This window comes from Phocoena sinus, chromosome 10 (genome assembly GCF_008692025.1).
Source record: "Phocoena sinus isolate mPhoSin1 chromosome 10, mPhoSin1.pri, whole genome shotgun sequence".
Classification (NCBI taxonomy): Eukaryota; Metazoa; Chordata; class Mammalia; order Artiodactyla; family Phocoenidae; genus Phocoena; species Phocoena sinus.
In genome coordinates, this window is record NC_045772.1 from 11,281,460 (window position 1) to 11,304,343 (window position 22,884).

General features: G+C 53.4%; 1 protein-coding gene across 1 annotated transcript; it reads left to right on the forward strand.

Annotated features, from left to right (window-relative positions):
* The first annotated feature begins 2,653 nt into the window (after positions 1 to 2,653).
* On the forward strand, positions 2,654 to 22,566 carry PVALB (parvalbumin). The gene is made up of 5 exons (XM_032646622.1): positions 2,654 to 2,717; positions 5,101 to 5,168; positions 6,870 to 7,002; positions 8,286 to 8,395; positions 22,353 to 22,566. Exons 2-5 carry the CDS (start codon positions 5,108 to 5,110, stop codon positions 22,379 to 22,381), a joined length of 333 nt encoding a protein of 110 aa, XP_032502513.1. The 5' UTR covers positions 2,654 to 2,717; positions 5,101 to 5,107; the 3' UTR covers positions 22,382 to 22,566.
* Positions 22,567 to 22,884: the final 318 nt, after the last annotated feature.

Below are 22,884 nucleotides of genomic sequence, written 5' to 3' on the forward strand. Positions count from 1 at the left end.
ATCAGGATGGGGTTGGAGATCTCAAGTTCAGAAAGGCCACTTTGGGCCCCAGAGTGAATCATTCTTGAGAAGTTCGGATGTATTCTGTCATCAAACTCACCAAGGACTTAGGGCATAAACCTCCTTAGTGCCTGGCATGCTTGGGCATCCCCCGACCCCAGAGACTAGCTCAGTGAATAGTTCATGGCTTTGACTGCCCAGAATCCCTTACCTCCTCCCCACACAGTTCCTATGGTGTGGCGCCTTGCAGCCCAGGTCTGTGCAATCCTTGTAATTGATAGTGACCAGTTTAGGGGTGGTATATGACCAAACCAAGCTAATCACAGCCGGTGAAACTCAACTCTGGGAATTTTGATCAAGATCTTAGGGCACTGGACTCCCTTTTCCCCACAGGACTTGGACCGGAAAGTTTATAGCACTGCAGGGGAGGGCAGTGCTGTAATCCTCAGGGGACAGCCAGTCTGAGAAGGTGGCCAGTGCAGCACAAGACAATGCTGAGAAATAGAGAGAAACAGCATTCTCGTGGCAGCCGAGGTCCGGATCAAGCCATACCTGAGCCTTCCTGGCCTTATCAGTCACGTGAGTCAATAAATGCCCCTTTTGCCTTTTTTTGGCATAGAATTTTTCTTTCTGCTCTGTGACCTTAGGCAAGTCACCTAACCTCTCTGAGCCTTGTTCCCTCATTAGTAAAATCCTGCAGGCAGTGCCTACCTTGTAAGGAGCGTTACAAGGACAAAAGCATGATGCAGTGTGCACTGCGTAGTACTCAACAAATGAGTGTGATTATTTCCCCAGATCCTAGCCAGAGATCTTCTCCTAGGGCTCGTCTAGATGCTGCATTCCCGCCCCCCAGAGCTCAGCTGTGCCTGTGGCTTGACCTCCCTGGTGACCACCAAAGCTCTGTGTCCAGCCCGACCTCTCTCCAGAGGTCAGAGCTCCTGGGCACGTCCAGAATGTCCTCCAGGCGTCCCAAACCCAGCACAAGGTGCTGGCTGGTTCACTACTCTCTGTGTGATGTGGGTCTGTCACCTTGGTCTTGGTTTCTCCACCTATAACATGAGAAGGTTGTAGTAGATCATTACAGAGTTTCTCCCAGCCCTAACATCCTAGGACTCTCATCTCTCATGTGTCATCCCCCCAGCTTGACACCACTTCCTCCCCAGACTTACCACCTTCAAAAGCAGTGCCGCCATTCTCCAATGAACCCCAGGTTGAAAACTTAGAGTCAGCTTGGTCTTGTCCATCTTGTTAATCACAGCCTCCAAGTCTGGGAGAGTCTCCTCAGAGATGCTACCCTATCTCTACAGCCCTCCCTGATGCCACTACCACCACCTTAGTCCAGATCCCTAGTCCTACACATCCCGTCCAGCACTGGCTTCCCCATCCAGTCCCCTCTCTGCTCCTTCCATCCTTGGAGCCAATCAGTGGTCAATGAAGGACCGGTGCAGCTTCCCTCCCAATCCACCTCTGCCTGGAGGCTGGGCCTCCTAATGTCACTGTCAGGAACTAGACTGCCCTACTGACAACGTCAGTGCCTGGAGATTCTTTTTTTTTTTTTTTTTTTTTTTTGCGGTACGTGGGCCTCTCACTGTTGTGGCCTCTCCCGTTGCGGAGCACAGGCTCATTGGCCGTGGCTCACGGGCCCAGCCCCTCCACAGCACGTGGGATCCTCCCGGACCGGGGCACGAACCTGTGTCCCCTGCATCGGCAGGCGGACTCTCAACCATCGCGCCGCCAGGGAAGCCCTGGAGATTCTTTTTAAGGCTGGGGACGAGAAGAGGAAGTTTTCACGGTGTTCATAGTAGATGCTCAGTAAATATGTGCTAAATTCGCTCATTCCCTCATGCTCTCCAAAACACACCCCTTGGATGGATCTCCGGTCCAAGACAGATCAGCCCAGAGACCCAGTTTCATGAAAGCTGTGGCCATTCTCTTCACAGAAGAGCTCTCGCACGTGACTTTGGGAATAGAGTTTCAGAGGGTTCTTAGTCCCGCAGTCCATCCATAGAGCCAAGTTTACCCCTGTTTGAGCTCATTTTACAGTTGGACAGAGTGAGATGCAAAGAGAGGAAGGAATTTGTTAGAGAACATGCAGACCATGTGTTTCTGGGAGGCACTAGGTCATCTTAGGAAAACGCTGGGTCCACTCGCAGCTCCGGGTCCATAGCTTTGAGTAGTCAGTCACGGAACCCCTAACATCTCTGTTTCCTCACCCACGAAAGAGGGACCAGGCCTGCACTGCAAGGCTGTAGTTAGAAGATGGTGTAGGAATAGGAACCTAGCCCAGCCCCGTGCATGGAAGACAATTCCTGTTCCATCCTTCTACTTGCTTTCTCTCTTCCCTTCCTCGTAGGCTTTTGGAGGCTGGAGATGTTACTGCCATCTCGAGTGGTCACAGAAGCCTTCGTGGAAGAGGAGAGCCCTGCCTGAGCCTCAATTTTGGGTGCTGGAGGGAGTCAGGGACCAAGGGTTATTAATAGGCCTGGCTCGAGGGGCCCAGGGAGGGTGAATGTGATACAGACACCCAGCACCATGGCTGGGGAGTACCTGACACCGGAAGGGGAGGGGGCCGGGGACAGAGGGGAGTACCACGTCCCAAAATAGCCGGAGCAGAAGCTTATATAGGTGGCCGTCCTACCGCTAGGCTCACTTCCTGACGGGACCTCCCGCTGGACCAGCCCTTCAGCGCAGGTTCCAGCCCTCCACCGCCACCCGAGGTGAGTGGCAGCTACTGGGGCTGGGGGGGGATGGAGGTATGCAGCAGGGAGGAGGCCAGCTGGAAGGGACAGCCACACGTCCCCTTCCCCCAGTAACACAGGGTGGGGTGGGGGTGGATGCTGAGAGGCGGGCAGCTGTGGAGTCTAGGGCTGAGAGTACAGCTCCTGGGGTCTCCATCCTAACTCCTGGTGTGACCCGAAGCAAATCCCTCCCCCTGGCTAAGTCTCGGGTTCCCCACCTATAGAATGAGAGGGGTGGAGGCAGACATCTGTGGGTTCAGGTGAGGAGGCCCCTGCCTGGGCAGAGAAGGCAGGAGGAAGGGGGAGGAGGGCTGATGGGCTGACCTGATGGCATCATCTGATGTTCTGTCTGGGTGGACTTCAGCCCAGAGAGGGTGTCAAGTTGATAGGAAGCTTCTGCAGCAGGGAGAGATGGAGGAAGGAGGGAGAAGGATGGGGCCTCTATTGATGTTCCAGTCTCGGCCACAGGGGTCAGTGTTTGGGGACTCTGCTGGAGCTGGTCAGCTGGCTCAGACATGTGGGACTTGACTAGGCTGGGTCCTGAGCACTGGAGGAGCTCCATGGAGGGGGTCGCTGAACTTGAAGTTAGTACATCCGGTCCTCTCTGAGCCACTGCCTTGCTGTGTGTTTTTAGGCCATTCACTGACTCTCTCTGGCCTCAGTTTCCCCACTAGCATAGCATAAGGGTCCTTCAGCTGGGGAAGCAGATTCTCCAACAAGGTCCCTGGAGTGAGCTGAGCCTGGGGGTTGAAATGATAGCACAGAAGCCCAGCATCTCCAAGTTAACGGCCCAGCCTGGGGCAGGGGCAGCTGGGGCAGCTGAGGGGCCCGGGGAAGGCCTCACACTGCAAGAGATCAGGTTGGGAGCTACAGCCTCGGCGCCTTGGAAGCCAGCTGGTGGGCTGTCACCTGAGGGAGCTGACTCACAGGGCGGGGGCCAGCTGGAGCCAGCAGCACCCTAAGGTTTCCAGGAAGGGCAGCCGTCCAGGGCCGAGCCGAGGGAGACAGTGTTGACAGCAGCGAGTGCGAGGGAACTTGAGCTACACGGCAGCTGGGCTGCTCTCCCCAGCGCCCCCATCAAGGACCCCCATCTCAGCCCACCCACACCTGCCCACACCTTAAGTTGGAGTCTCAAGATCCCGCCACAAGGGACCTCCCATACCATCAACACAGCAGAGGGAGACTGAGGCCCAGAGATGGGGCAGGTCACAACCCAAGGTCACATGGGGACTTAGCGCAGCCCCAGATCTAGAACCCAGGCCTCCTGACTCCCTGTCCAGTGCTCTGCACACTTTCAAGACAGCTGGTTGCAGCCTGAATCCTTCGGAGAGCGTGGGAAAGAATGCAACTGGTCTCTGGCTGCATAAAGATTCGGAAGTGTCGCATTTCCCAGAGATGGAGTTCAGGATGTAAAACCTGCTTCGGTTGTCTAGAAAGTGTAGTCTGAGGGTGTCACCCTCTCCCTAGGCATAAGCCTTCTGGTCTCCAAGTGGGGGGAGGGTGTACAGAGACTCCAAGTAGCCTCTCCCTCCCCCCCCACCCCCCACCCACGTTGGTTTGTGGGGGCAGGAGTCTGGACCCGCACTATACACTCCTTGGCTCAGAAGACCAGGAAAGCAAGTAGTTAGTGGGGATCTGAGAAGGGTTCTTTGAAAAGTCAGACTACGGAAAAAAAAAATTCGGTTTCCGTGTGTGCTCCCCTGGCCAGATGTGGGATGGGGCACCCGCTGAGGGCCCTAGCAGCACCGGCCTATCCGTGCCACCCCGGCCAGTGGGTCAGGTTTCCAGACCTCAGCGTTCAGATTTTGCGGCATAAATTTGCATCCAGGAGAGACAGAGTGGAGGCTGAGGTAGGAGTGGAGAGAGAATGGGAGCAGGGCCGAGGGGCCCACGAGGGTGTAGGCCTCCTACACCCTCGGTATCCTCCCGGAAGCGGCGGGACATCCTCGGAGGTGCGCTGACCCGAGACCCTGCGCCGCACCAGGCCGGCGCCTTCTGCGTGCCCTTGACGGCAGGAGAACCCTCCAGACCCGGCTGGGGACTCGGACGCCCGGTAAATTCCTGAGGTTGCCCCTTCCCCTGGCGCCCTGGTCGCAGCCCGTGGGATCCCAAGGCCCCCCGGCGGGGCGGGACGGCAGCGGCAGCGCGACGGCTCGCCAGCCCGCCGGGCCGGACCGCGCAGCTCGGCGGCGCGGCTGGACTGAGCTGCTCTGGCTGCGCGCAGAGCCCCGCGCCCCCTGGCTCTGCGCCAGGCCGGCGGGCGTGCGCCCGGCGCGCGGCACTGCAGCGCAGGTCATATGAGCAGAAACGATGAGAAAAGCACTTTTTAATCTTTTCGCACTTGCTCTGCCAGCTCAAACAGTTGCAGGATGTCGATGACAGACTTTCTCAACGCTGAGGACATCATGAAGGCAGTGGGGGCCTTTACCGGTGAGCAGCGCGCTCCCCTCCGCACCCCTCTCCCCGCATCCAGCACCCTGGCCCCTGCACCCCGTGCGTCCCGCGGCCGACCAGTCTTCCTCAGCGCTTCTCTGCCCACGCATCCCGCGGGGCGCTGGTGGAGCGTGGAGCGGGGTCCACGGCATTTCCCAAACTCTGCCCGGGCCGGACTTGGCACAGGGAACGGGCGGGGAGGCCGTGCGCCCTGCCGGACAACCGAAACTCTCGGGCGCCAAAGGCCGGGTGGCGACGCTGCGAGGACCCGGGTCCCGGACCAAGGGCGAAGAGAGGGGTGGAAAGCTGCACCTCTGGGTCCTTGTGGGCGCTCGGGGCTTCCTTTGCAAGGCACTTGGAGGGGACTATAGGTGCGCATGCTTCTCTCCACGCGACCGCTTTCCAGACAGGCTTCTTTCCTGGCTCCCTGAATGTCCAAGCCCCTTCTCCGGGGCTCAGAGCTCAGCCCCCCGCAACGGATCTGCGAGGGAGCGAGGTGACCTTCCCGTAGCTGGCGCTCCGCTCCGCTCAGCCCTGCGAGAAGCATCCTCCGCGCTTGCAACTTCCAGCCTCCTCAGGCACCGAGGGAGGGGAGCCGGCAGTCTCATGTCTCTGAGCTGCCCTGGACTTGAGCGCTTAGCTGCTTACCTTCCTTCTCCCTCCTGTCACCCAGATGGGGAAACTGAGGCAGGAAGAGGGCTAGAAACTTGCCCAAGGTTACCTGGCAGGGCAGCAGAGGAATTAGCACGGGGGTCACCTCCGGATCTTGTCCCTGCCGATTCCACCCCTCCCCATCTAGTGTCTGAGGTGGACAGAGCAGCTTTCCTCCCCTCCAGCCCAGGGAGGGAACAGTGAGTTTTCGCAGGATCGCCCCTATCCGGCCACCCCCGTCCCACACACACACATAAGTTACTTGGTCTAAAGTTTCTTTTCTCAGGTGTCCTTAAAAAAGAGCTCAGGACATAGAAAATTGGAGGAGGGCTCCCATTTCCTTTCTCTTGGCAACCCCTCCCCTGGGCATGAAGAAACTCTGGGAAGCCACCCTCCCGGGGCCCTGCGATAGCCCCCCCACTTCTCCTTGACCCATCTTGTTCCCTCGGAGAAGAAACCTAACTGGGAATTCTTGGGGAGCCTTCCAACACCCGCCCCCATTCCCACCAGAATGGATTTCTGCAGCAAAGCCGGGACTTCTGGGTCGTCCCCTTCCCTCTCCCACTGTGTGACCTTGAGAGAAACTTGTCCTCTCTGTGTTGATTTTCTGGCGACACAATCTATGACCAAGAAAAAGGGCGACCCTCCCTTCTCCCCTGCAGTATACACACATCATGTTCCCACCGCCTCCAATTCCCCTGCCCACCCCGACTCAGCCGCCACCCAAAAGGCTTCATGGAAACCAGGAAGCCCCTCTGCCTTCAAATGCTACCCCCACCATTAGTGAAGGGTACAGTGGAGGGTGGGGTCCGCTTGGAGAGCCAGGGTGATCTGGGTGCAAGGCCACCTCTGCCACTGTGCGACCTTGGGCCAAGCCCCCTCGCCCGGCCTGGGCTCCCTCAGCCCTCCCGTGGAGGTGTGCCTCCGCCATCCCACAGGACTGGCCCTGCGGAGGCGATCAAAGTGCTGTGACACCTACATTCTCCCACCCTTCCCCAGGCCCCTTGTCTGTCCTCATTTTCACCTCCTCTCTCCACCCTCCAACAGCTGTCGACTCCTTCGACCACAAAAAATTCTTCCAAATGGTCGGACTGAAGAAAAAGAGCCCAGATGACGTGAAGAAGATATTCCACATCCTGGATAAAGACGAGAGTGGCTTCATCGAGGAGGAGGAACTGGGGTAAACTGAGGCCTGCAGGGGCTGCCCAGCCTGCGGCTCTGGGAGAGGGGCTGGGGGCTGGGGCTCTTGCTTTGGAGTTCCTGTCCAGCTGCCCGTCTCTCTGCACCCTTCGCAGAAAATAACCATCCGTGCCTGATCGCTGTTCCTTCCAGAAAATAAAATCCTCCGCAGAAAGTGCAACTAATGAGATTAAATTATAGCCACTTAATATTGCTAATGGAATGATGCTACTTAAAATTGAATACAAACCAAGAGGCAGTCTTCTCGTTGCCTAGCACCATAGGCAAGACAGAGAGCGCTCCCTTGAGTAATTTCATTGATTTTCATTCCTCTAAAAGGCAACTTCTACCATCCTGCAGACCCCTACCCTTCTGTACCAGCAGCTAGAACAGTTTCTGGGCAAGTCAGGGATGCAGAACCAGCTTTAGGGGTTCAGGAGTCCTAGGAGCAAGACAGAGAAGGTTATGACTAGGAAAATGCAAGATGACATCCCCTAAAAAACCTCCCACCATCACCCTCTTGGCCACCTGGCTCATGTCTGCCAACCCTGCTGTGCTTCATGTAACACTCTGGCCAAGACTGCCTCGAATTTTGTCAGTAAGAGAAGGGAGAGGGTGTGGAGAGGGGCTTTTCAAGTAGGGACTTCCCCATCCATCCTGTCTCTCGCCGAAACCATCCCACAAGGGTAACCTTTGTCTAGAACCTGCTCCTCCACCCTCCCATGCCCAACGTGCACACACACGCACGCGCACACACTCCTACCTATCCTCCAGGCATCACCTTCTCCAGGAAGCCTTCCTGACTCTTCCCCTCACCCCCAGGTGAATGGATGCATCCTTCAAGCACTGCTCTCCACTTTCCCATCGTTGCATCCATCACACTGTGTGGTCTCTCCCAGAGTACACGGCCTCCTCCCTGTTTTCACAGGTGGCTTCCTAAGATCCTCTCTGTGCCCCGTTTCCAGCATGACCGTGGCACAGAGAAGACACTTTTGTGTTCATTGTGCTGCCCGAATAAATAAACAAATGCAGGTGCCCTGGCTGAAGTGAGGGCAACCCTTCGCAGGGGACAGCCTGTCCTTCCCTGCACGCCTACCCGCGAAGCCTAGCCACGGCGGGGCTACCTGGCCCAGCACAACCGCACGCGTGCTGGCTGCTCGCTGCTCGCCCCCTGTCCCAGCCGCCTGCTTCCCCTGTGCAGACGCCAGCCCACCACCCACACGGTGCTCCTGCAAGGCGACCCTGGCCTGACTCCCTCCCCACTTTCTCCCTTTCCTCCTCCAGATCCATTCTGAAAGCCTTCTCCCCAGATGCCAGAGACCTATCTGCTAAGGAAGTCAAAATACTGCTGGCTGCTGGAGACAAGGATGGGGATGACAAGATTGGGGTCGATGGTGAGTAGCCATGGCCTGGGCACGCGGTGGATCTCAGGATGTTTGGATGCTAAAAGCTCAGAGCTATGCCCTTCCACCATGGGAAGGGGAGAAGGAGTGGGGGGGGGGGTCCTCCACTCCCCAAGATTAGAAGAAAAAAGCCAATCCATTAGGTCTGAGAGCTCTCTCATGTAAGCCAGGCCAAGAAAAAACTAGTATATTGTTTTCTAGATTTGAATAATCCAAAAGGAATAGATTCTTTTTTTTTTTTTTTCTCCCTGCTGTGTAAGGAATCCAGGAGAATTTGGGATTTTTCCCGAACTTTGTAGTTTTGCCTGAGTTTTGGTCCCAGCTTTGCCCAAACTGTCTATATGACTTCGGGCAGTCTCTCTCCTGCTCTGGGTCTCAGTCTCCCATCTGTAACCCAAGGAAATGAGGCCAACTGATCCCCCAGGACCTACTGACTCTCACATTCTCAGATTCCAGGGATGGAAATTCGTTATCTCCTATCCTCCTCAGCATCTTGTCCTGGGTGTCCTGTAACTTAGCCTCAAAACCTGTTTCGGCTTCACCCAAATATACCATTTCAGAATTGCACGAGAGCCAGGAAAACACAGCCAGCCAGGGATGAGCTGGGAATTAGGAAAAGGAACATCTGGCCTGACCTTGCTTTTCAAGCTTTGCTTTCAGAACAGACGAGGGGCTGGCGGTCCACCATCCCACATCCTTCTCCATTCAGATCTAACCAGCATTCACATCCCGGCTTCATCATCCTTCTTAGCTTCACAACATCCTTGGGAATCATATCCGTTTTGCAGATGGGCAAAGTGGGGTTGAAGGTGCTTGGCCTGTTCAAAGAGCTAGGACATACGTGGGGGCGCGGGGATTTAGAACCAGTTCTGAATATCTCTGTCCAATATTCCATGCCATATCAGTGCTGGACCCCGTGATGGTCCTTTCTGCCGATTTAAGAGAAAACTATGTGTAGGTGCTCGGCCTCTGGGCCCGCGCTGTCTGGGTTCAAATCCCAGCCCAGCCACTTGCTAGCTGTGTGATTTGGGGCGATTCAAGTCACTACTCTGGGCCTCCGTTTTCTCATCTCTGAAGTGAGGATAACGATTGTTCTTATAGGATTGTCAGAGGATTACATTTGTTAATGTGTGACGTGTGTAGAACAGTGGCACAGAAGAATTGCTGTATACGTGTTTGTTAACTACTTTTTTTAACGGGGGCTAGGTTGTATTCATCCTTGTATCCCCGGTGTCTAGCCCATAGCCAACCCAAAGCAGGCACTTAATAAATACCTGTAGCTTGAGTGTGAAGTCCAGCCCCCTATGCTCTGCTTGCTCTCTGCTCTTCACCAGCTGTGACCTTGACCATCGCCTCTCCATACCTAGGTTCCAGTGTCTGACAAACGGGGTGCACAGTTTTATCGTAAGACGTGCTTGGGCTCGTTGTGGAAATTAAGCGGCTGCAGACACAAAACTGCCTTGGGAAATGTACAAGGAGTCTGAACGTGGGCGTCGTTTATTAAATTTTTATGCCAGAAATGAGAATGGAGAAACTCTAGAAAGGTTGGATGCAATGAGCCGCCTGACCTTCTGATGCCAGCTGCCCTTCTTGTGGCTGGGAAAGAGGGAGGTGGTTTTAAAGGAGGTGGAGCAGAGGGCGCTGGAGGGAAAAGGGTGGCTGGTCTAGGTGATTCCAGTGAGAGGCGTGTCTCTCCCACACCCCCATCCTCACTAAGTCACTTATCGGACAGTTCCACCCCGAGCTCGGTTCCCCCCGTGACCCCAGCTCAGGCCTTTGGTCCTCCCTTCCTTTTTTATTTGCAGCCAATATGCTACAGCTCAGAAGCAACCTACACGGTGAAGGAAAACCAGGCCAGATCCTGGCCTGCTTCCCTGCCTCCCTAACTGCCCAGCTCAGATCTTAAAGCGCTAACTCACCTCTTCCATCAGACCCAACAGATCTTTACTGTGGCTGCCGAGTAGCAACCCTGTGCTGGGCAGTGGGGGAAGCAAAGTGGAATGAGACCCGACCCTCAGAGGCACCACTCCTTGGCCGGGGGCCCCTGAGCCCCGACTATAAAGCCCTCATCTATAAACGGGGCATCACAACACAACACAGAGCTCACTGGGATCTTGTGAGGATTTCATGACACGATGTATGGCAGTGTTAAGTGCGGTGCCCGGCGCATAGTAAGTGCTCAGGAAACAGCGGCTGCAACACCATTTCTATTCTACCTGCACGATGTTTACAGCTCTATGATTTATACACAAACACACAGTAATGCCAGGCAGAGGCCAGGAGGTGCAGACGAGCTCTTCAGAGAGGGAGACAGTGGGCACTTGTGCGGATCTGGAGACCACGGGCAGGGCTGCCACAGGCCAGGAGGGCAAGTGGAGGGAGGTCCAGGCGAGGCCTTGGTATCAATCAACAAAGGCACTAAGGCTGGGAAGTTTAGGGCATGTTTAGAAAGGGACAAGAAGGTCGGTTTGCTGAGGGTGGGAGGGGAGAGAGAATTATTACCAGGGTGAGTAACGTGTGCCCGGCCCGATGCCGGACTCCGCACACATGTCACCTCGTTTGACCTTTAGGATGACGGAGGACATAGATGCAGATGCAAAAAGAGCAGCTCCAGCGCCCAAGGTGACATGGATTCGAACCCAGGTCTGTCTGCCAGCACAGTCCGGGCTCAGGCCAACCTGGTGAAAGTCTGGAAATCAGGGCAGAGCAAAACAGGGGGGCAAGAGATGACATGGGCAATGAGAACAGATCACCCGAGGCAGGGGGGCCCACACCTCATGCTTCTGAGGTGGGAAGATGCAGACACGCCCCCTCCCCGCTTCCACCCCCAAACACAGTCCTTTATCCGGAGGGCGACAGGAAGGATGGGTGTGATGGTACCTAATAAACAGCGGGATGGGAAGAAGAGCCCTTCGTGGGCCCAGAATTTTCTATTTTAGACTCTCTGCTTTGCTGCCCACTCCCTCTAAAGGCCAAAGAGGCTGAGCCCTGTCCACCAGCTGGAGGATGCCTTCAACTCCCGGTAGGACTTGGGACGAGTCACAGAACTTCTCTGACCTTCAGGTGCCTCTTTAAAATCAGGGGTCAGGTCACTGGCTGACCACTAGGGTCCCTCCCAGCCCTGGGACTCTCCAGGTGCCCCAGTGCATACACCTCTAGACAGGGGACCAGGTTGGCATCTAGGCTCAGCTATGTGACCTTGAATAATGACAGCAATGACATCTAACTTCATGGAGTCCTCTGTGTGCCAGGCACTGTGCTTAGCATTTTACTCATTTAGTCTTCCCAGCTTCTTTGAGGACACTATTACTATCCCCGTTTTATAGATAAGGACACTGAGTCACAGAGAGGCTAAGAGTTTGCCTAGGAAGAAACAAGGTCAGGATCTGAGTTCAGGTCTGTCCAGATCCAAAGCACGTGCCCTGTGCCGTCTGCCTCATTCATTCATCCCGTTCATTCAAAGTCAGAGCATCTACCGGAGACGATTTTATTTACTGACTTACTGCTTGCTTCTCTCTCTCCCACTGGGTTGGATGTCATGTCCACAAGCGCAGGAACTTTGTTTTGCTCAGCTCTGACCCCAGCACCTAGAATAGGGCCTGGCACGTAGTAGGGGCACAAGAGAAGTTTGATGAATGAATGTGTCCAGTTCTGGGGATGCAATGATGAGGAAGTGTGGTGTATAGGGAGAGGTCCACAGGCTAAGGGTGGAGACCCACTCGGGCTGGGGCTTGCAGGTGCTAGGAGATTCTAGAACCAGGGATACTGCCTCGGTCTCTAGCTGTTTGCCCTTCTGAAGGTGAGTGATATTTACCAGGTCCTTTAGGATCACAGGTTGATGGGAGTGGGTAGAAAGACAAAGTTTTAATAATACCCCCTTTGCTTTCCCACTTCTGGTCAACTACTTCCAGGAAGCTCAAAGACTTTTATAGATGTGGTCGATTGATTCTCGATGGCCACCCTTGAAAGCCTGGTGTAGAGCTGGTAAAGGGGGGATTTAAAGCAGAAAAGGAGGGAGAAGGTGATCAAAGGTGGAAGGTGCCCCCAGACCCAGCGGTCGGTAACAGGCGAGACTAGTAAGTTCTCTCTCAAGTACCTGCCCTTCCCCACGGCGGGTCTCCAACAGCACTTGGCATCAGAATCACGGACGGCTTTTCACGACACAGATGGCTGGGCCCCGTCCCCAGAGTTTCTGATTCCTTAAGTCCGGGGTGGGGCCCAAGCGTTTGCATTTCTACAAAGTTCCCACGTGGTGCTCGTGGTCTGGGGACGACACTCTGAGAATCACTGCCTTATAATCATCCTAGAAAATGGATGCCATCGCTCTTCCGGTTTGTAGTTGAGGAAACGGAGGCACTGAGCGGTTAAGGAACACGCCCAGTAGCAGAGCCAAAATTGAGACTCAGAGGTCCAGGCAGGACCCTCTGCCACCCTGCATGTGTCCCCAGCCTGGGTTCTCCATACCCAATACCTGCCCGCATGGACCGTGCAGGCTGCTGGGAACAGCGGGCACCATCCGTGTGGCACTTCCTTCCGTCCTCACAAGAGCATCACAAGACATGCCCTCACTGTACAGGGAAGGAAACTGAGGCTCAGGGAAGTGGGGTGACTTGCCCAGGATCACACAGCTACTCAGCATTGGGGCGCTGCTTCAAACCTTGACATTCTCTGCCCCGCCATGCCGTCGACAGGAACTGCATACCCCGCATAGACACATGCAGTCATGCAATCCTAGTTAGTTTCCCTGAAACCTAATCCCAGTGGCAGATCCCGTTTCCTGTGCTTCAAGCCTGTTCCAACTCAAGAGCCTGTGGTTGGCTTTTGTTTCCGTGGCTGGAAAATTTAGTCCTAACGATTGCCTGACCCTTGCAGTCGTTTCTGCATGCCTGAAGGCATTTGCTTTTTCTGCTTCCTTCTGGCAAAAATCTGTTCTCTTTTATCCTTAAGTAGCATATTTAACATGGGAGGCAGGAGGGAGGGAGTAAGCCCTCGGGCTGAAACTCCTGAAGTCAGGCAGAAAATACAACCTGTAGTGTGCCGCTACCAGCAGTGTGAATGGCCAAGGCTTCTCCTCTCTCTGGACGTCCTCATCCCAAAGCAGGGTTAAAAATAACCACCTTCAAAGGTTGTCGCAAGAATTGTGAGTGTTCTGGAAACGGTTCCTTTCCTCTTGTTTTGCGTGCTTTCTCTTGTAAGCTACCTCAAAACCCTTTGGAAGTAGTGGAATACCCACTCTCAAAGGAGATGAAATGGAGTCTAAGATGGGAAGAAACTGAGAGGGACAAAGGGAGAGTCATGCCTGCCTCCCTGTAATTCCAGCTCTCCAGCCCCTATGGGGTTTGATTTCCAAGCAAGGCAGGATATGCACATCGGGGCCAGCCCGCAGCCCTGATGGCAGAGCCCCAAGTCATGCAGTGTTTTGCCCTATTTCGTTACATCCTCATCCCAGCCCAACATGGTCTGGGGGACAGAGTCTGTGGTCCCCAGTGAGAGACGTGGAAAGTGAGGCCCAGCAGATGTGAAGTGCCAAAGTCACCAGCAAGCCCTTGGCCAAATGGAACCTAGGTCTCCTGAGTCTACCACTCCCTCCACCAGGCTGAGCTGGGACATTCGAGTTATAAATGGTTTCTGTGCTTAGCAAGGCGCTCGCTTTTATTCCCGTGTGGACTCCCCCTAACTCCCGACCTTATGCTGCACTAGATAAGATTTAGCCAAAGGAGGGAAAGCAGCACTCCTTATATAACTGCCCTCCCGAGAAAAGGAGCAGTAGTGAGGGCAGAAAGAAGACTTTCCTTCTCCATTTATCCCTCTCCTGCCTCTGGAGGTTACAGCTTGATTCAGGAACCCAGGGCTGTTCAACTCCAAGCTCCGAGAAAGAGACACATCCTGCCACGAGCCAGGCCTGAGCCACAATCTTCCTGGCTGAGTGACTCTCGGCCTCAGTTTCCCTGTAAGTAAAATGGGGATAAGAGAGCTGGCGAGGACGAAATGGGACAGCTCGCAGGGTGGTGCCTGGCAGAGAGTGTGCCCCCAAGACTGTTTACCGGCTCCTTGCGGCCGTCCGGCTAGACCCCAAATGACCCGGCCTCCCCGTTCTCTGGGGTGGGAAAGTGATCCCTGTTTGCAAGACCAATTTGTAAGAAACGCAGCCTGGGAGCTATTTAGAAGTGAGGTGATAAACCGGAGGCCGGTGCCTCTTCATCTTGGTCATCACGACAGAGGGGAGGAGAGAGTCTTCCAGGAGCTGACTCAAAGTTCATCTCATTTTCACCTCAAGCTATCAGCGGTGATGCTCTCACCTGTCAATAGCTTCTAATTTTGTCCAATTCCCACAGCGCCCGGAACAGGGACAGACCTCATTAGGCTAATTTCAGTATCTTAAGGGAAAGGAGAGGAGTGAGTCCGCCCATCCTCTGACCCTTTGCCTACTGCGCCCCAGCCCCACCCCTTGTCTCTTCCTGATTGGATGATGAAGATACCAGCGAGCTGGCCCCAGGGGCCTCACGTGAGGCTTCCTTGGCAAAAGTAGAGACGTGCCTGCATTTTTATAGGAGGAAGGACTCTGGATCCCGCCCCCCTCTACCCAGGAACACTCTCCCTCACACCTCAACAGTAAGACTCGATTCAACTGTGCTCCCTCTGTGTGCCAGGCACCACTGTACCTCATGTGGTCCTCACTGTTGCCGTATGAGGAGATGCTCTCATTGTCCCCATTTTACAGACACAGAAACTGAGGGGCAGAGACTGAGTGTCCATGGACAGGCATGTTAGGGATGGAATCCTAACTCGGATGGGATAGACAGTGTCAGAAACTTGCTCTTTGGGCGTCCCGTGTCCTCTGTCTGTTTACATCTTCCTGTCTTCGTTTTGGGATTTTTGTGGCTATTGGTGTTATTATTTCAAAGTTCCAGCCCGTGCCAGTTGTGCTGAGGAGATCCAAGGAACTAACATTTATAAGCCATCTCCTATGTGCCAGGCATCTTTCTGTATTTTCTCATCTGGTCTTCCCAGTAGCTGTGCACGTTGACGTGATCATACCCATTTTACACAAGAGAAAACTGAAGCTCAGAGAGCTCAGGTGGTGACCTAAGGCCACCCAGCCAGAAAGTGATGGAACAAGATTCAGATCCAACTCCAGGATTACTGGAACGTCGTCGGCAGGTACCAGGCAGGATGGGAAATGGTGGGGGATGGTAACCACAAGGCCAAGAAATAAAGGTTACAGTGCCATTGGTGGCATCCTCCCCCTGTTCCGGGAAGCAGCCAGGCATTTCATGGACTTGGTTTTAAAGTGGCTGGAGCAGCAGTCCCACTACTGGGCATATACCCTGAGAAAACCATAATTCAAAAAGAGTCATGTACCACAGTGTTCATTGCAGCACTATTTACAATAGGACATGGAAGCAACCTAAGTGTCCATCGACAGATGAATGGATAAAGAAAATGTGGCACATATATACAATGGAATATTACTCAGCCATAAAAAGAAACGAAATTGAGTTATTTGTAGTGGATGGACCTAGAGTCTGTCATACAGAGTGAAGTAAGTCAGAAAGAGAAAAACAAATACCATATGCTAGCACATATATATGGAATCTAAAAAAAAAAAAAAATTCTGAAGAACCTAGGGACAGGACAGGAATAAAGACATAGACGTAGAGAATAGGCTTGAGGACATGGGGAGGGGGAAGGGGAAGCTGGGATGAAGTGAGAGAGTGGCATGGACATATATACACTACCAAAGGTAAAATAGATAGCTAGTGGGAAGCAGCCGCATAGCACAGGGAGATCAGCTCAGTGCTTTGTGACCACCTAGAGGGGTGGCATAGGGAGGGTGGGAGGGAGACACAAGAGGTAGGAGATATGGGGATGTATGTATATGTATAGCTGATTCACTTTGTTCTAAAGCAGAAACTAACACACCATTGTAAAGCAATTAAACATCAGTAAAGATGTTAAAAATAAATAAAGTGGCTGGAGCTAAAGAAGCATCTTGATAATAACAGCTACCAAATGCTGCATGCAACAAGGGATTTAGTGCTGGTTCCTCTGAAAAACCCAAGGAGGCCCACTTTACAGTTGAGGAAACAGGCGCAATGGGGTGAAGTATCTAGTCCCAGGTCACAGAAGCAAGAAATGGGAGTTGAGGGTTGACGCCCCGCTCCCTTGCTCCAAACTCCGGAGGAGAGCTAGAAAGGCATCTTCTAGACCCAAGGCTGCACAGATAGAGACGTGGAAGTGTGAGGTGTCTTGTCCAGGGACACGAGTGAAGAGCAGAAGCAAGACCAGAGCCCCATCCTCTGATGCCCATTCTCCATCCCGCATCCTGCCGCTAAATCACTTGACCTAGACTCTACAGGGTCTTTGTATGTTTGCTCGTTTGTTTTTCTCTCAGGAGAGACCTAGATGTTTTAGAGGAGACTTTTTTTTGATAGGAGGGCATTAGTTAATTGGCTGGTTCCTGAGCTCTGCCCCAAGAGGTGTACAAAAGGTACAAAAGAGGTGACTCCTGCCTTCAATTTGTCTCCAAAGTGCCCTGCTCCAGGTTCTGGGTGGACAAAATTAGAATCCTGTGTTCTCTTCAAAAAGCCAGGGCATGTGCCACTGTGACACCCGGCTGCTTCACGGTGGATCCCAGGGGTCTGTTTTTAGAGGCTTTTGAAAACCCCACAGGTCCAAAACCTCTCCCACAGTCAGGCTCCCAAATGTCTGACCTTCCACCGCTGGAGAGTCCCTTGGTTGGTGTCCCTTGGTCCCCTTCATGCTGACTGCCCCAAATGCCATCCGGTGTGAAGGTGATGGTCAGGCTCTTTGCTAAGGAGTAGCTAAGAACCCGAAACTTCTAGGGTGAGGGTTGTGGGGAGGGGGCAGGTAGATGGAAGTCAGGAAACGGTAAGGACCAACTTTCCCTCTTGCCAATCACTCCATGAGCTCGTGTTGGTGGACGGACTCATGTCTCCTTTATCCCAGGACAGAGCAACTCAGTGCCCAAGGACAGGCTTTACTGGCTCTGGCCAGTTTTCCAGATCAAATGGCAGGTTAAAGCTGGAGAGAGTTCATGCTTCCACTCGATCTGGGATGCTAGCCCCATCAGGAACAGCCTCTCCACCTTGATGTAGGGGGTGTTCATGGGACCTCAGGCCGACTCCTGCCCCTGCCCCTTCTTTTCCGGGTGACCCTGCCACTTGACCTCTCCAGGCCTCCACTTCCCCATCTATAGAATGGGAACCATCCCGCTCACCTCCAGGGGCTGAATTATATGCAGTAAGTCGGTACTTTATGAACCCTGAGGAGGACTCATGAGCCATGCCATCCATTCACCCATCTGTCCATCCATCTGTCCACCCATTTGACATTCTTTTTATGGGCACCTGCTGGGGGCCAGGTGTGTTCTATTGCTAGGAGAGTGGTGAACAAGATGGACAGCGCCCCCTGCCCTCCTGGAGTTTATGCTCTGGTAGGGGAAAACTGACAAAAAGTAAGTACGTACATTAATAAGATCATTCTCAGAGAGTGCTAAGTAAGTACCATGAAGTAAAAAAAAAAACGGCTAATATGACATTCATGGGGGTGGTGCTATTTGAGCTGGCTCCTGTGTCACTCTAGACCTAGGTCAAGGTAGGTCGGAAACCTCCAGGGCAAAGAGGGAAGTTTGAATCACGTCCACTGTGTGATCTTGGTCACGCTACTTGATTCTTGGGCCTGTTTCCCGATCTGTAAAACGCAGACAAAAGCATCTCTCCCATGGAGGAAGTGATTCTTGAAGAATTTGTTAATTCTATAAAAATCGGCAATACGAATCAAAGGTCTACCAATAAAAGACATCTCAAAAGGACCACCTGGCTTAGCAAGGTGCTGTAGGATTAGAGGAGCTCGTGGCTGAGCAAGTGGGCGCTTTGACACCTGGCCCGTGAGACGCATTCTTAATGTCTCGTGTTCGGGTTGCGCTCCTGACACTGTGATGGTTCAGCCAGTGATTCCGAGGGTTTTCAGGGCCAGCAGGAGAACCCTTCCCCTCTCCCACCTTGAGTCGATACCCAGGCCCCTACATCCAGGCCACCTGCCTTTCCTGGCCTCAGGGACTACTTGGGGACAGGAGAGAGTGGTGTCCATTTCCCGGGTCAAACCCCAGAAAGGTGAGGAGCCCTCCACCTGGCGGGGGTCAGTGGCAGGTCATTTCCATGACGATAGCACGTGTTGGCTTGGGTGGTTTTTGTTTTTTCACTTTGTAATTTTTAAATACTTCTAGCTCTGTTGACGAGGTCTAACAATAGTACAGCGAGTTCCATATCCCCCTCGCCCGGCATCTCCTAATGCTAAGGTTTTACATAACCACATGCATTGAAGAAATTACACTGGGAGGTTCTTAAAATATGTGCTTCGTACTAAGCCTGGGGAGGGTGGGACGTACCTCAGGGGAGCCCCAGATACCTCTTGTGGCCTTTTTTTTTTTTTTTTTACCTTTATTGGAGTATAATTGCTTTACAATGGTGTGTTAGTTTCTGCTTTAGAACAAAGTGAATCAGCTATACATATACATATGTTCCCATATCTCTTCCCTCTTGCGTCTCCCTCCCTCCCATCCTCCCTATCCCACCCCTCTAGGTGGTCACAAAGCACCGAGCTGATCTCCCTGTGCTATGTGGCTGCTTCTCCCTAGCTATCTATTTTACGTTTGGTAGTGTATATATGTCCATGCCACTCTCTCACTTTGCCACAGCTTACCCTTCACCCTCCCCATATCCTCAAGTCCATTCTCTAGTAGGTCTGTGTCTTTATTCCCGTCTTACCCCTAGGCTCTTCATGACCTTTTTTTTTTTTTTGCGGTACGCGGGCCTCTCACTGCTGTGGCCTCTCCCGTCGTGGAGCACAGGCTCCGGACGCACGGGCTCAGCGGCCATGGCTCACGGGCCCAGCCGCTCCGCGGCATGTGGGATCTTCCTGGACCGGGGCACGAACCCATGTCCCCTGCATCGGCAGGCGGACTCTCAACCACTGTGCCACCAGGGAAGCCCCCATGACCTTTTTTTTTTTTTTCTTAGATTCCATGTATACGTGTTAGCATATGGTATTTGTTTTTCTCTTTCTGACTTACTTCACTCTGTATGACAGACTCTAGGTCCATCCACCTCACTACAAATATCTCAATTTCATTTCTTTTTATGGCTGAGTAATATTCCATTGTATATATGTGCCACATCTTCTTTATCCATTCATCCGATGATGGACACTTAGGTTGCTTCCATGTCCTGGCTATTGTAAATAGAGCTGCAGTGAACATTGTGGTACACGACTCTGCGCATTCAGTTTTTCGTTTGTCTCTCGCTAGGAATTGTTACCGCCCCCTTCCTTCACTGCACGGGCAGATGGGGGAGCAGATGCCCAGAGGGGGACCTTTCCCAGCAAACAGAGCCAGGCTGGGCCTCGAAGCCTAGCTCTTGATCCCCACCTGCGCTGTCCCCACATCACAACACTGCATTTCCAGAGGCGATGGTGACTTACCTGACGGCCCCCAGTGTTTGGCAGACTGGGGACCTGGCATCTCCAGGAGAGGATGCCAAGCTCCTTCTGTCCTCTCTTGTCCCCTGGAGAGAAAAACAACAGAGAAGACTCTCCTAAAATAAATCTTCCAAATAAAGGTCTCCGAAGACCTGGCTAGTGAGCAGCACCCCTTCTAACCAGCACACGAGGGCCCCGCAGTTGAGAGGACATGGAAGGGGGTGCAGAGGGGTTCCCAATGCAGGCTGAGGCCTCCTGTGTACCAGCACTTCTCTTCTGACTGTCTCTGGATCAAGAAGCAAAGCCGGGCTTCCCTGGTGGCACAGTGGTTGAGAGTCCGCCTGCTCATGCAGGGGACACGGGTTCGTGCCCCGGTCCGGGAAGATCCCACATGCCGCGGAGCGGGTGGGCCCGTGAGCCATGGCCGCTGAGCCTGCGCGTCCGGAACCTGTGCTCCGCGACGGGAGAGGCCCGCGTACCGCAAAACAAAAAAAAAGAAGCAAAGCCGACTTTCCTTTTACAGACGATGCTAGTGAGGCTCAGAGAAGCTAGGCGCCTTGTCTGAGGTCACACAGCCTGTCAAGGGAAGAGCCAGATTCGGGGGCCCAGGCCTCTTTAGTTGAGCTCGTCTTATCACACAAGAGGCCAGCCCAGCACGGCTATTGGGTCTTTCCTAAATACACCCCATTGCATCCTGCCCTCTGAGCCTTGACCCCTCCATTTGCTTTCTCTTATGGGAATCCTGCATCTTCTTACAGGCCTGTATCAGAAGCCACCTTTCCTCTGAAGGTTTTGCTGATCCCTTAAATAGAAGGCACCTCTTCTCCCGTGAATGTGAAGTCTCTGTGCCTCTCCCGTCTTTTCACAAACACATGTGGTCCCCTCGGTGTCAGCTGTGGAGCCAGGAGGTGGGATGGAGGGAACAAAGTGGGGGCTGCAGCCTTATGGTCCAATGGGGGAGGCAGACAGCAAGCGAATAAGCAAGAGTATACCCAGAAGTGTTTCGAGAGTGGTGAGTGCTGGGAATATAATAAATAATGACGAAAGCAAAGAGGGTCGCAGTAGGGGTGGGTCACTGCTTGTGCCAGAGTGGTCAGAGAAGGCCCCTTGAGGGGTGACGTTTTAGCTGAGACTAGGTAAGCGAGAAGGAGCTGGCTGTGAGGCAGCCTGGAAAGTGTACCAGGCAGTGAGAATGGCAGGTGCAAATATCGTGCGTTGCGAATGCCCTCGGCGTGCTTGAGATTCAGAGAAAAGGCCAGCAGCACAGAGCATTTCCTGATAGCATCTTCTTCCAGAAGCTTCTGGGGTGCAGGGACCAACTCCGGCTCCCCTGTGTCTCCCCTCACCTGGTTGGGACATCCCTTTGTTCATTTTTGTGGAGTTGGATTCAATAGAGGGACATCTGATCAACCCCCGGTGCTGACACCAGTCTCTGACCTCCTTAATTAATATTAAGGCTAAGCAGAGCAGACGGGCACTGCTGGAGAGATGGGGGAGGGCCACTGTGGCTTGCAGGCGAGCCCACACAGAGGGGCCTGGACCCCAGAGCTTGAATCCTCAGCCACTTACAACCTGGACACTCTGAAAAGTCACTTCTCCTCCCTGGGCCTCAGTTTTCCCCTCTGTAAAATGGGGACAGTCAGTCCCAGATCCCTGAGTGTTCGCGAAGATTAATGAGGAGACAGAGCCCAGCTCATTCTGAGCACCTGGATGCGGTCACCCCTCTGAGCTGAGGTCACGGGCTCCAGGGTGTGGCTCCGTACCGCAGTGGCTCCTGGCTGCTCACCAGATCCCTTGGTCACGGGCTCCAGGGTGTGGCTCCGTCCCGCAGTGGCTCCTGGCTGCTCACCAGATCCCTTTCCCTGGACCTTCTAAGTCAGAAAGTTCAGGGCAAGGGGACTCTATATCTTCTTAGATCCCGCTGGTGACCCTCGTGGGCTAAGACAAGTGGCTATGAGAGCTCAGGGTCCGAAGTCAGACACACCCGGGTCTGAAGCCTGGCTCTGCTTCTTACTAGCTGTGTGACGTCATAGACATTGCTGGACTCTGAGCCTCAGTTTCCTCATTTGTGGAAGGGGAATAATGATAAAATGTACAATATGGGATTATTGTCAGAGTCAAATAAGACACTGTATATAAAGCACTTAGAAAAGGGACTGACATGATTAACCTTCAGAAAACTATCATCACCACTATTATTATAGTTATTATTACTAATAATTTGTGGGTGACGTGACATCGTGAAGCGAAAGATACGGTAGGCTCATCATTTCCCATCTCATTCATTCATTCATTCACCCCCACGCTCACTTGCTCCATCACTTCAGCTTTCCCTTCTGCAGCAGATTCGAGAAGACACCAGTGTGGGGTGAGGGGGCCGCAGTCAGGTCCTGGCCAGTCTCTGCTGCACGGACCACCTCTGACTCACCTCTGTCATTTTCTTTTGCAGAATTCACTGCTCTGGTGGCTGAAAGCTAAGAGGCTCTGACTGCCCAGGTCTTGTCCTTCTCTGCCCCAAACAGCCGATCTCAGCCCCACTTGCTGCCCTCCTGCCTTTCTGTTCGGTTTGTTTATGTTATTTTTACTACCCCCGTCCCTTGTGGCCCTTGAAGGACACCATTCTTCTGGAAAATGATGGAGAAACAATAAAAGCTGCACCGATCAGATTTTGCTGCTTGAGAGGAACCAGGCCTGGTGGGGTGTGGCTCCTGCCTTGGCATTCCAGGCACACCTGCACGGGGATGGGGCAGGATGCAGACAGAAAAGACGAAATGGAAGGGAAATTTACTGAGCCCCTCCTTGGCCTTTGGCCCGTGGGTTGCCCATTCGTCCTTGAAACCGCCCATAAGGTAGGTGATGAAACTCTTTTACAGATGCAGAAACTGAGTCTTGCAGAAAGTGATGTGTCTAAGCCCACACAGCTAGGACTTGTGGATGGTTGGATGGATGGATGGATGGATGGATGGATGGACAGATGGATA

Excerpts from the sequence above, each read along its gene's own strand:
- PVALB (XM_032646622.1), top strand. The coding sequence starts at position 5,108 with ATGTCGATGACAGACTTTCTCAACGCTGAGGACATCATGAAGGCAGTG. Across the intron at positions 7,003-8,285 it reads ATCGAGGAGGAGGAACTGGG|ATCCATTCTGAAAGCCTTCT; the intron begins GTAAACTGAGGC and ends TTCCTCCTCCAG. Across the intron at positions 8,396-22,352 it reads TGACAAGATTGGGGTCGATG|AATTCACTGCTCTGGTGGCT; the intron begins GTGAGTAGCCAT and ends TTTCTTTTGCAG.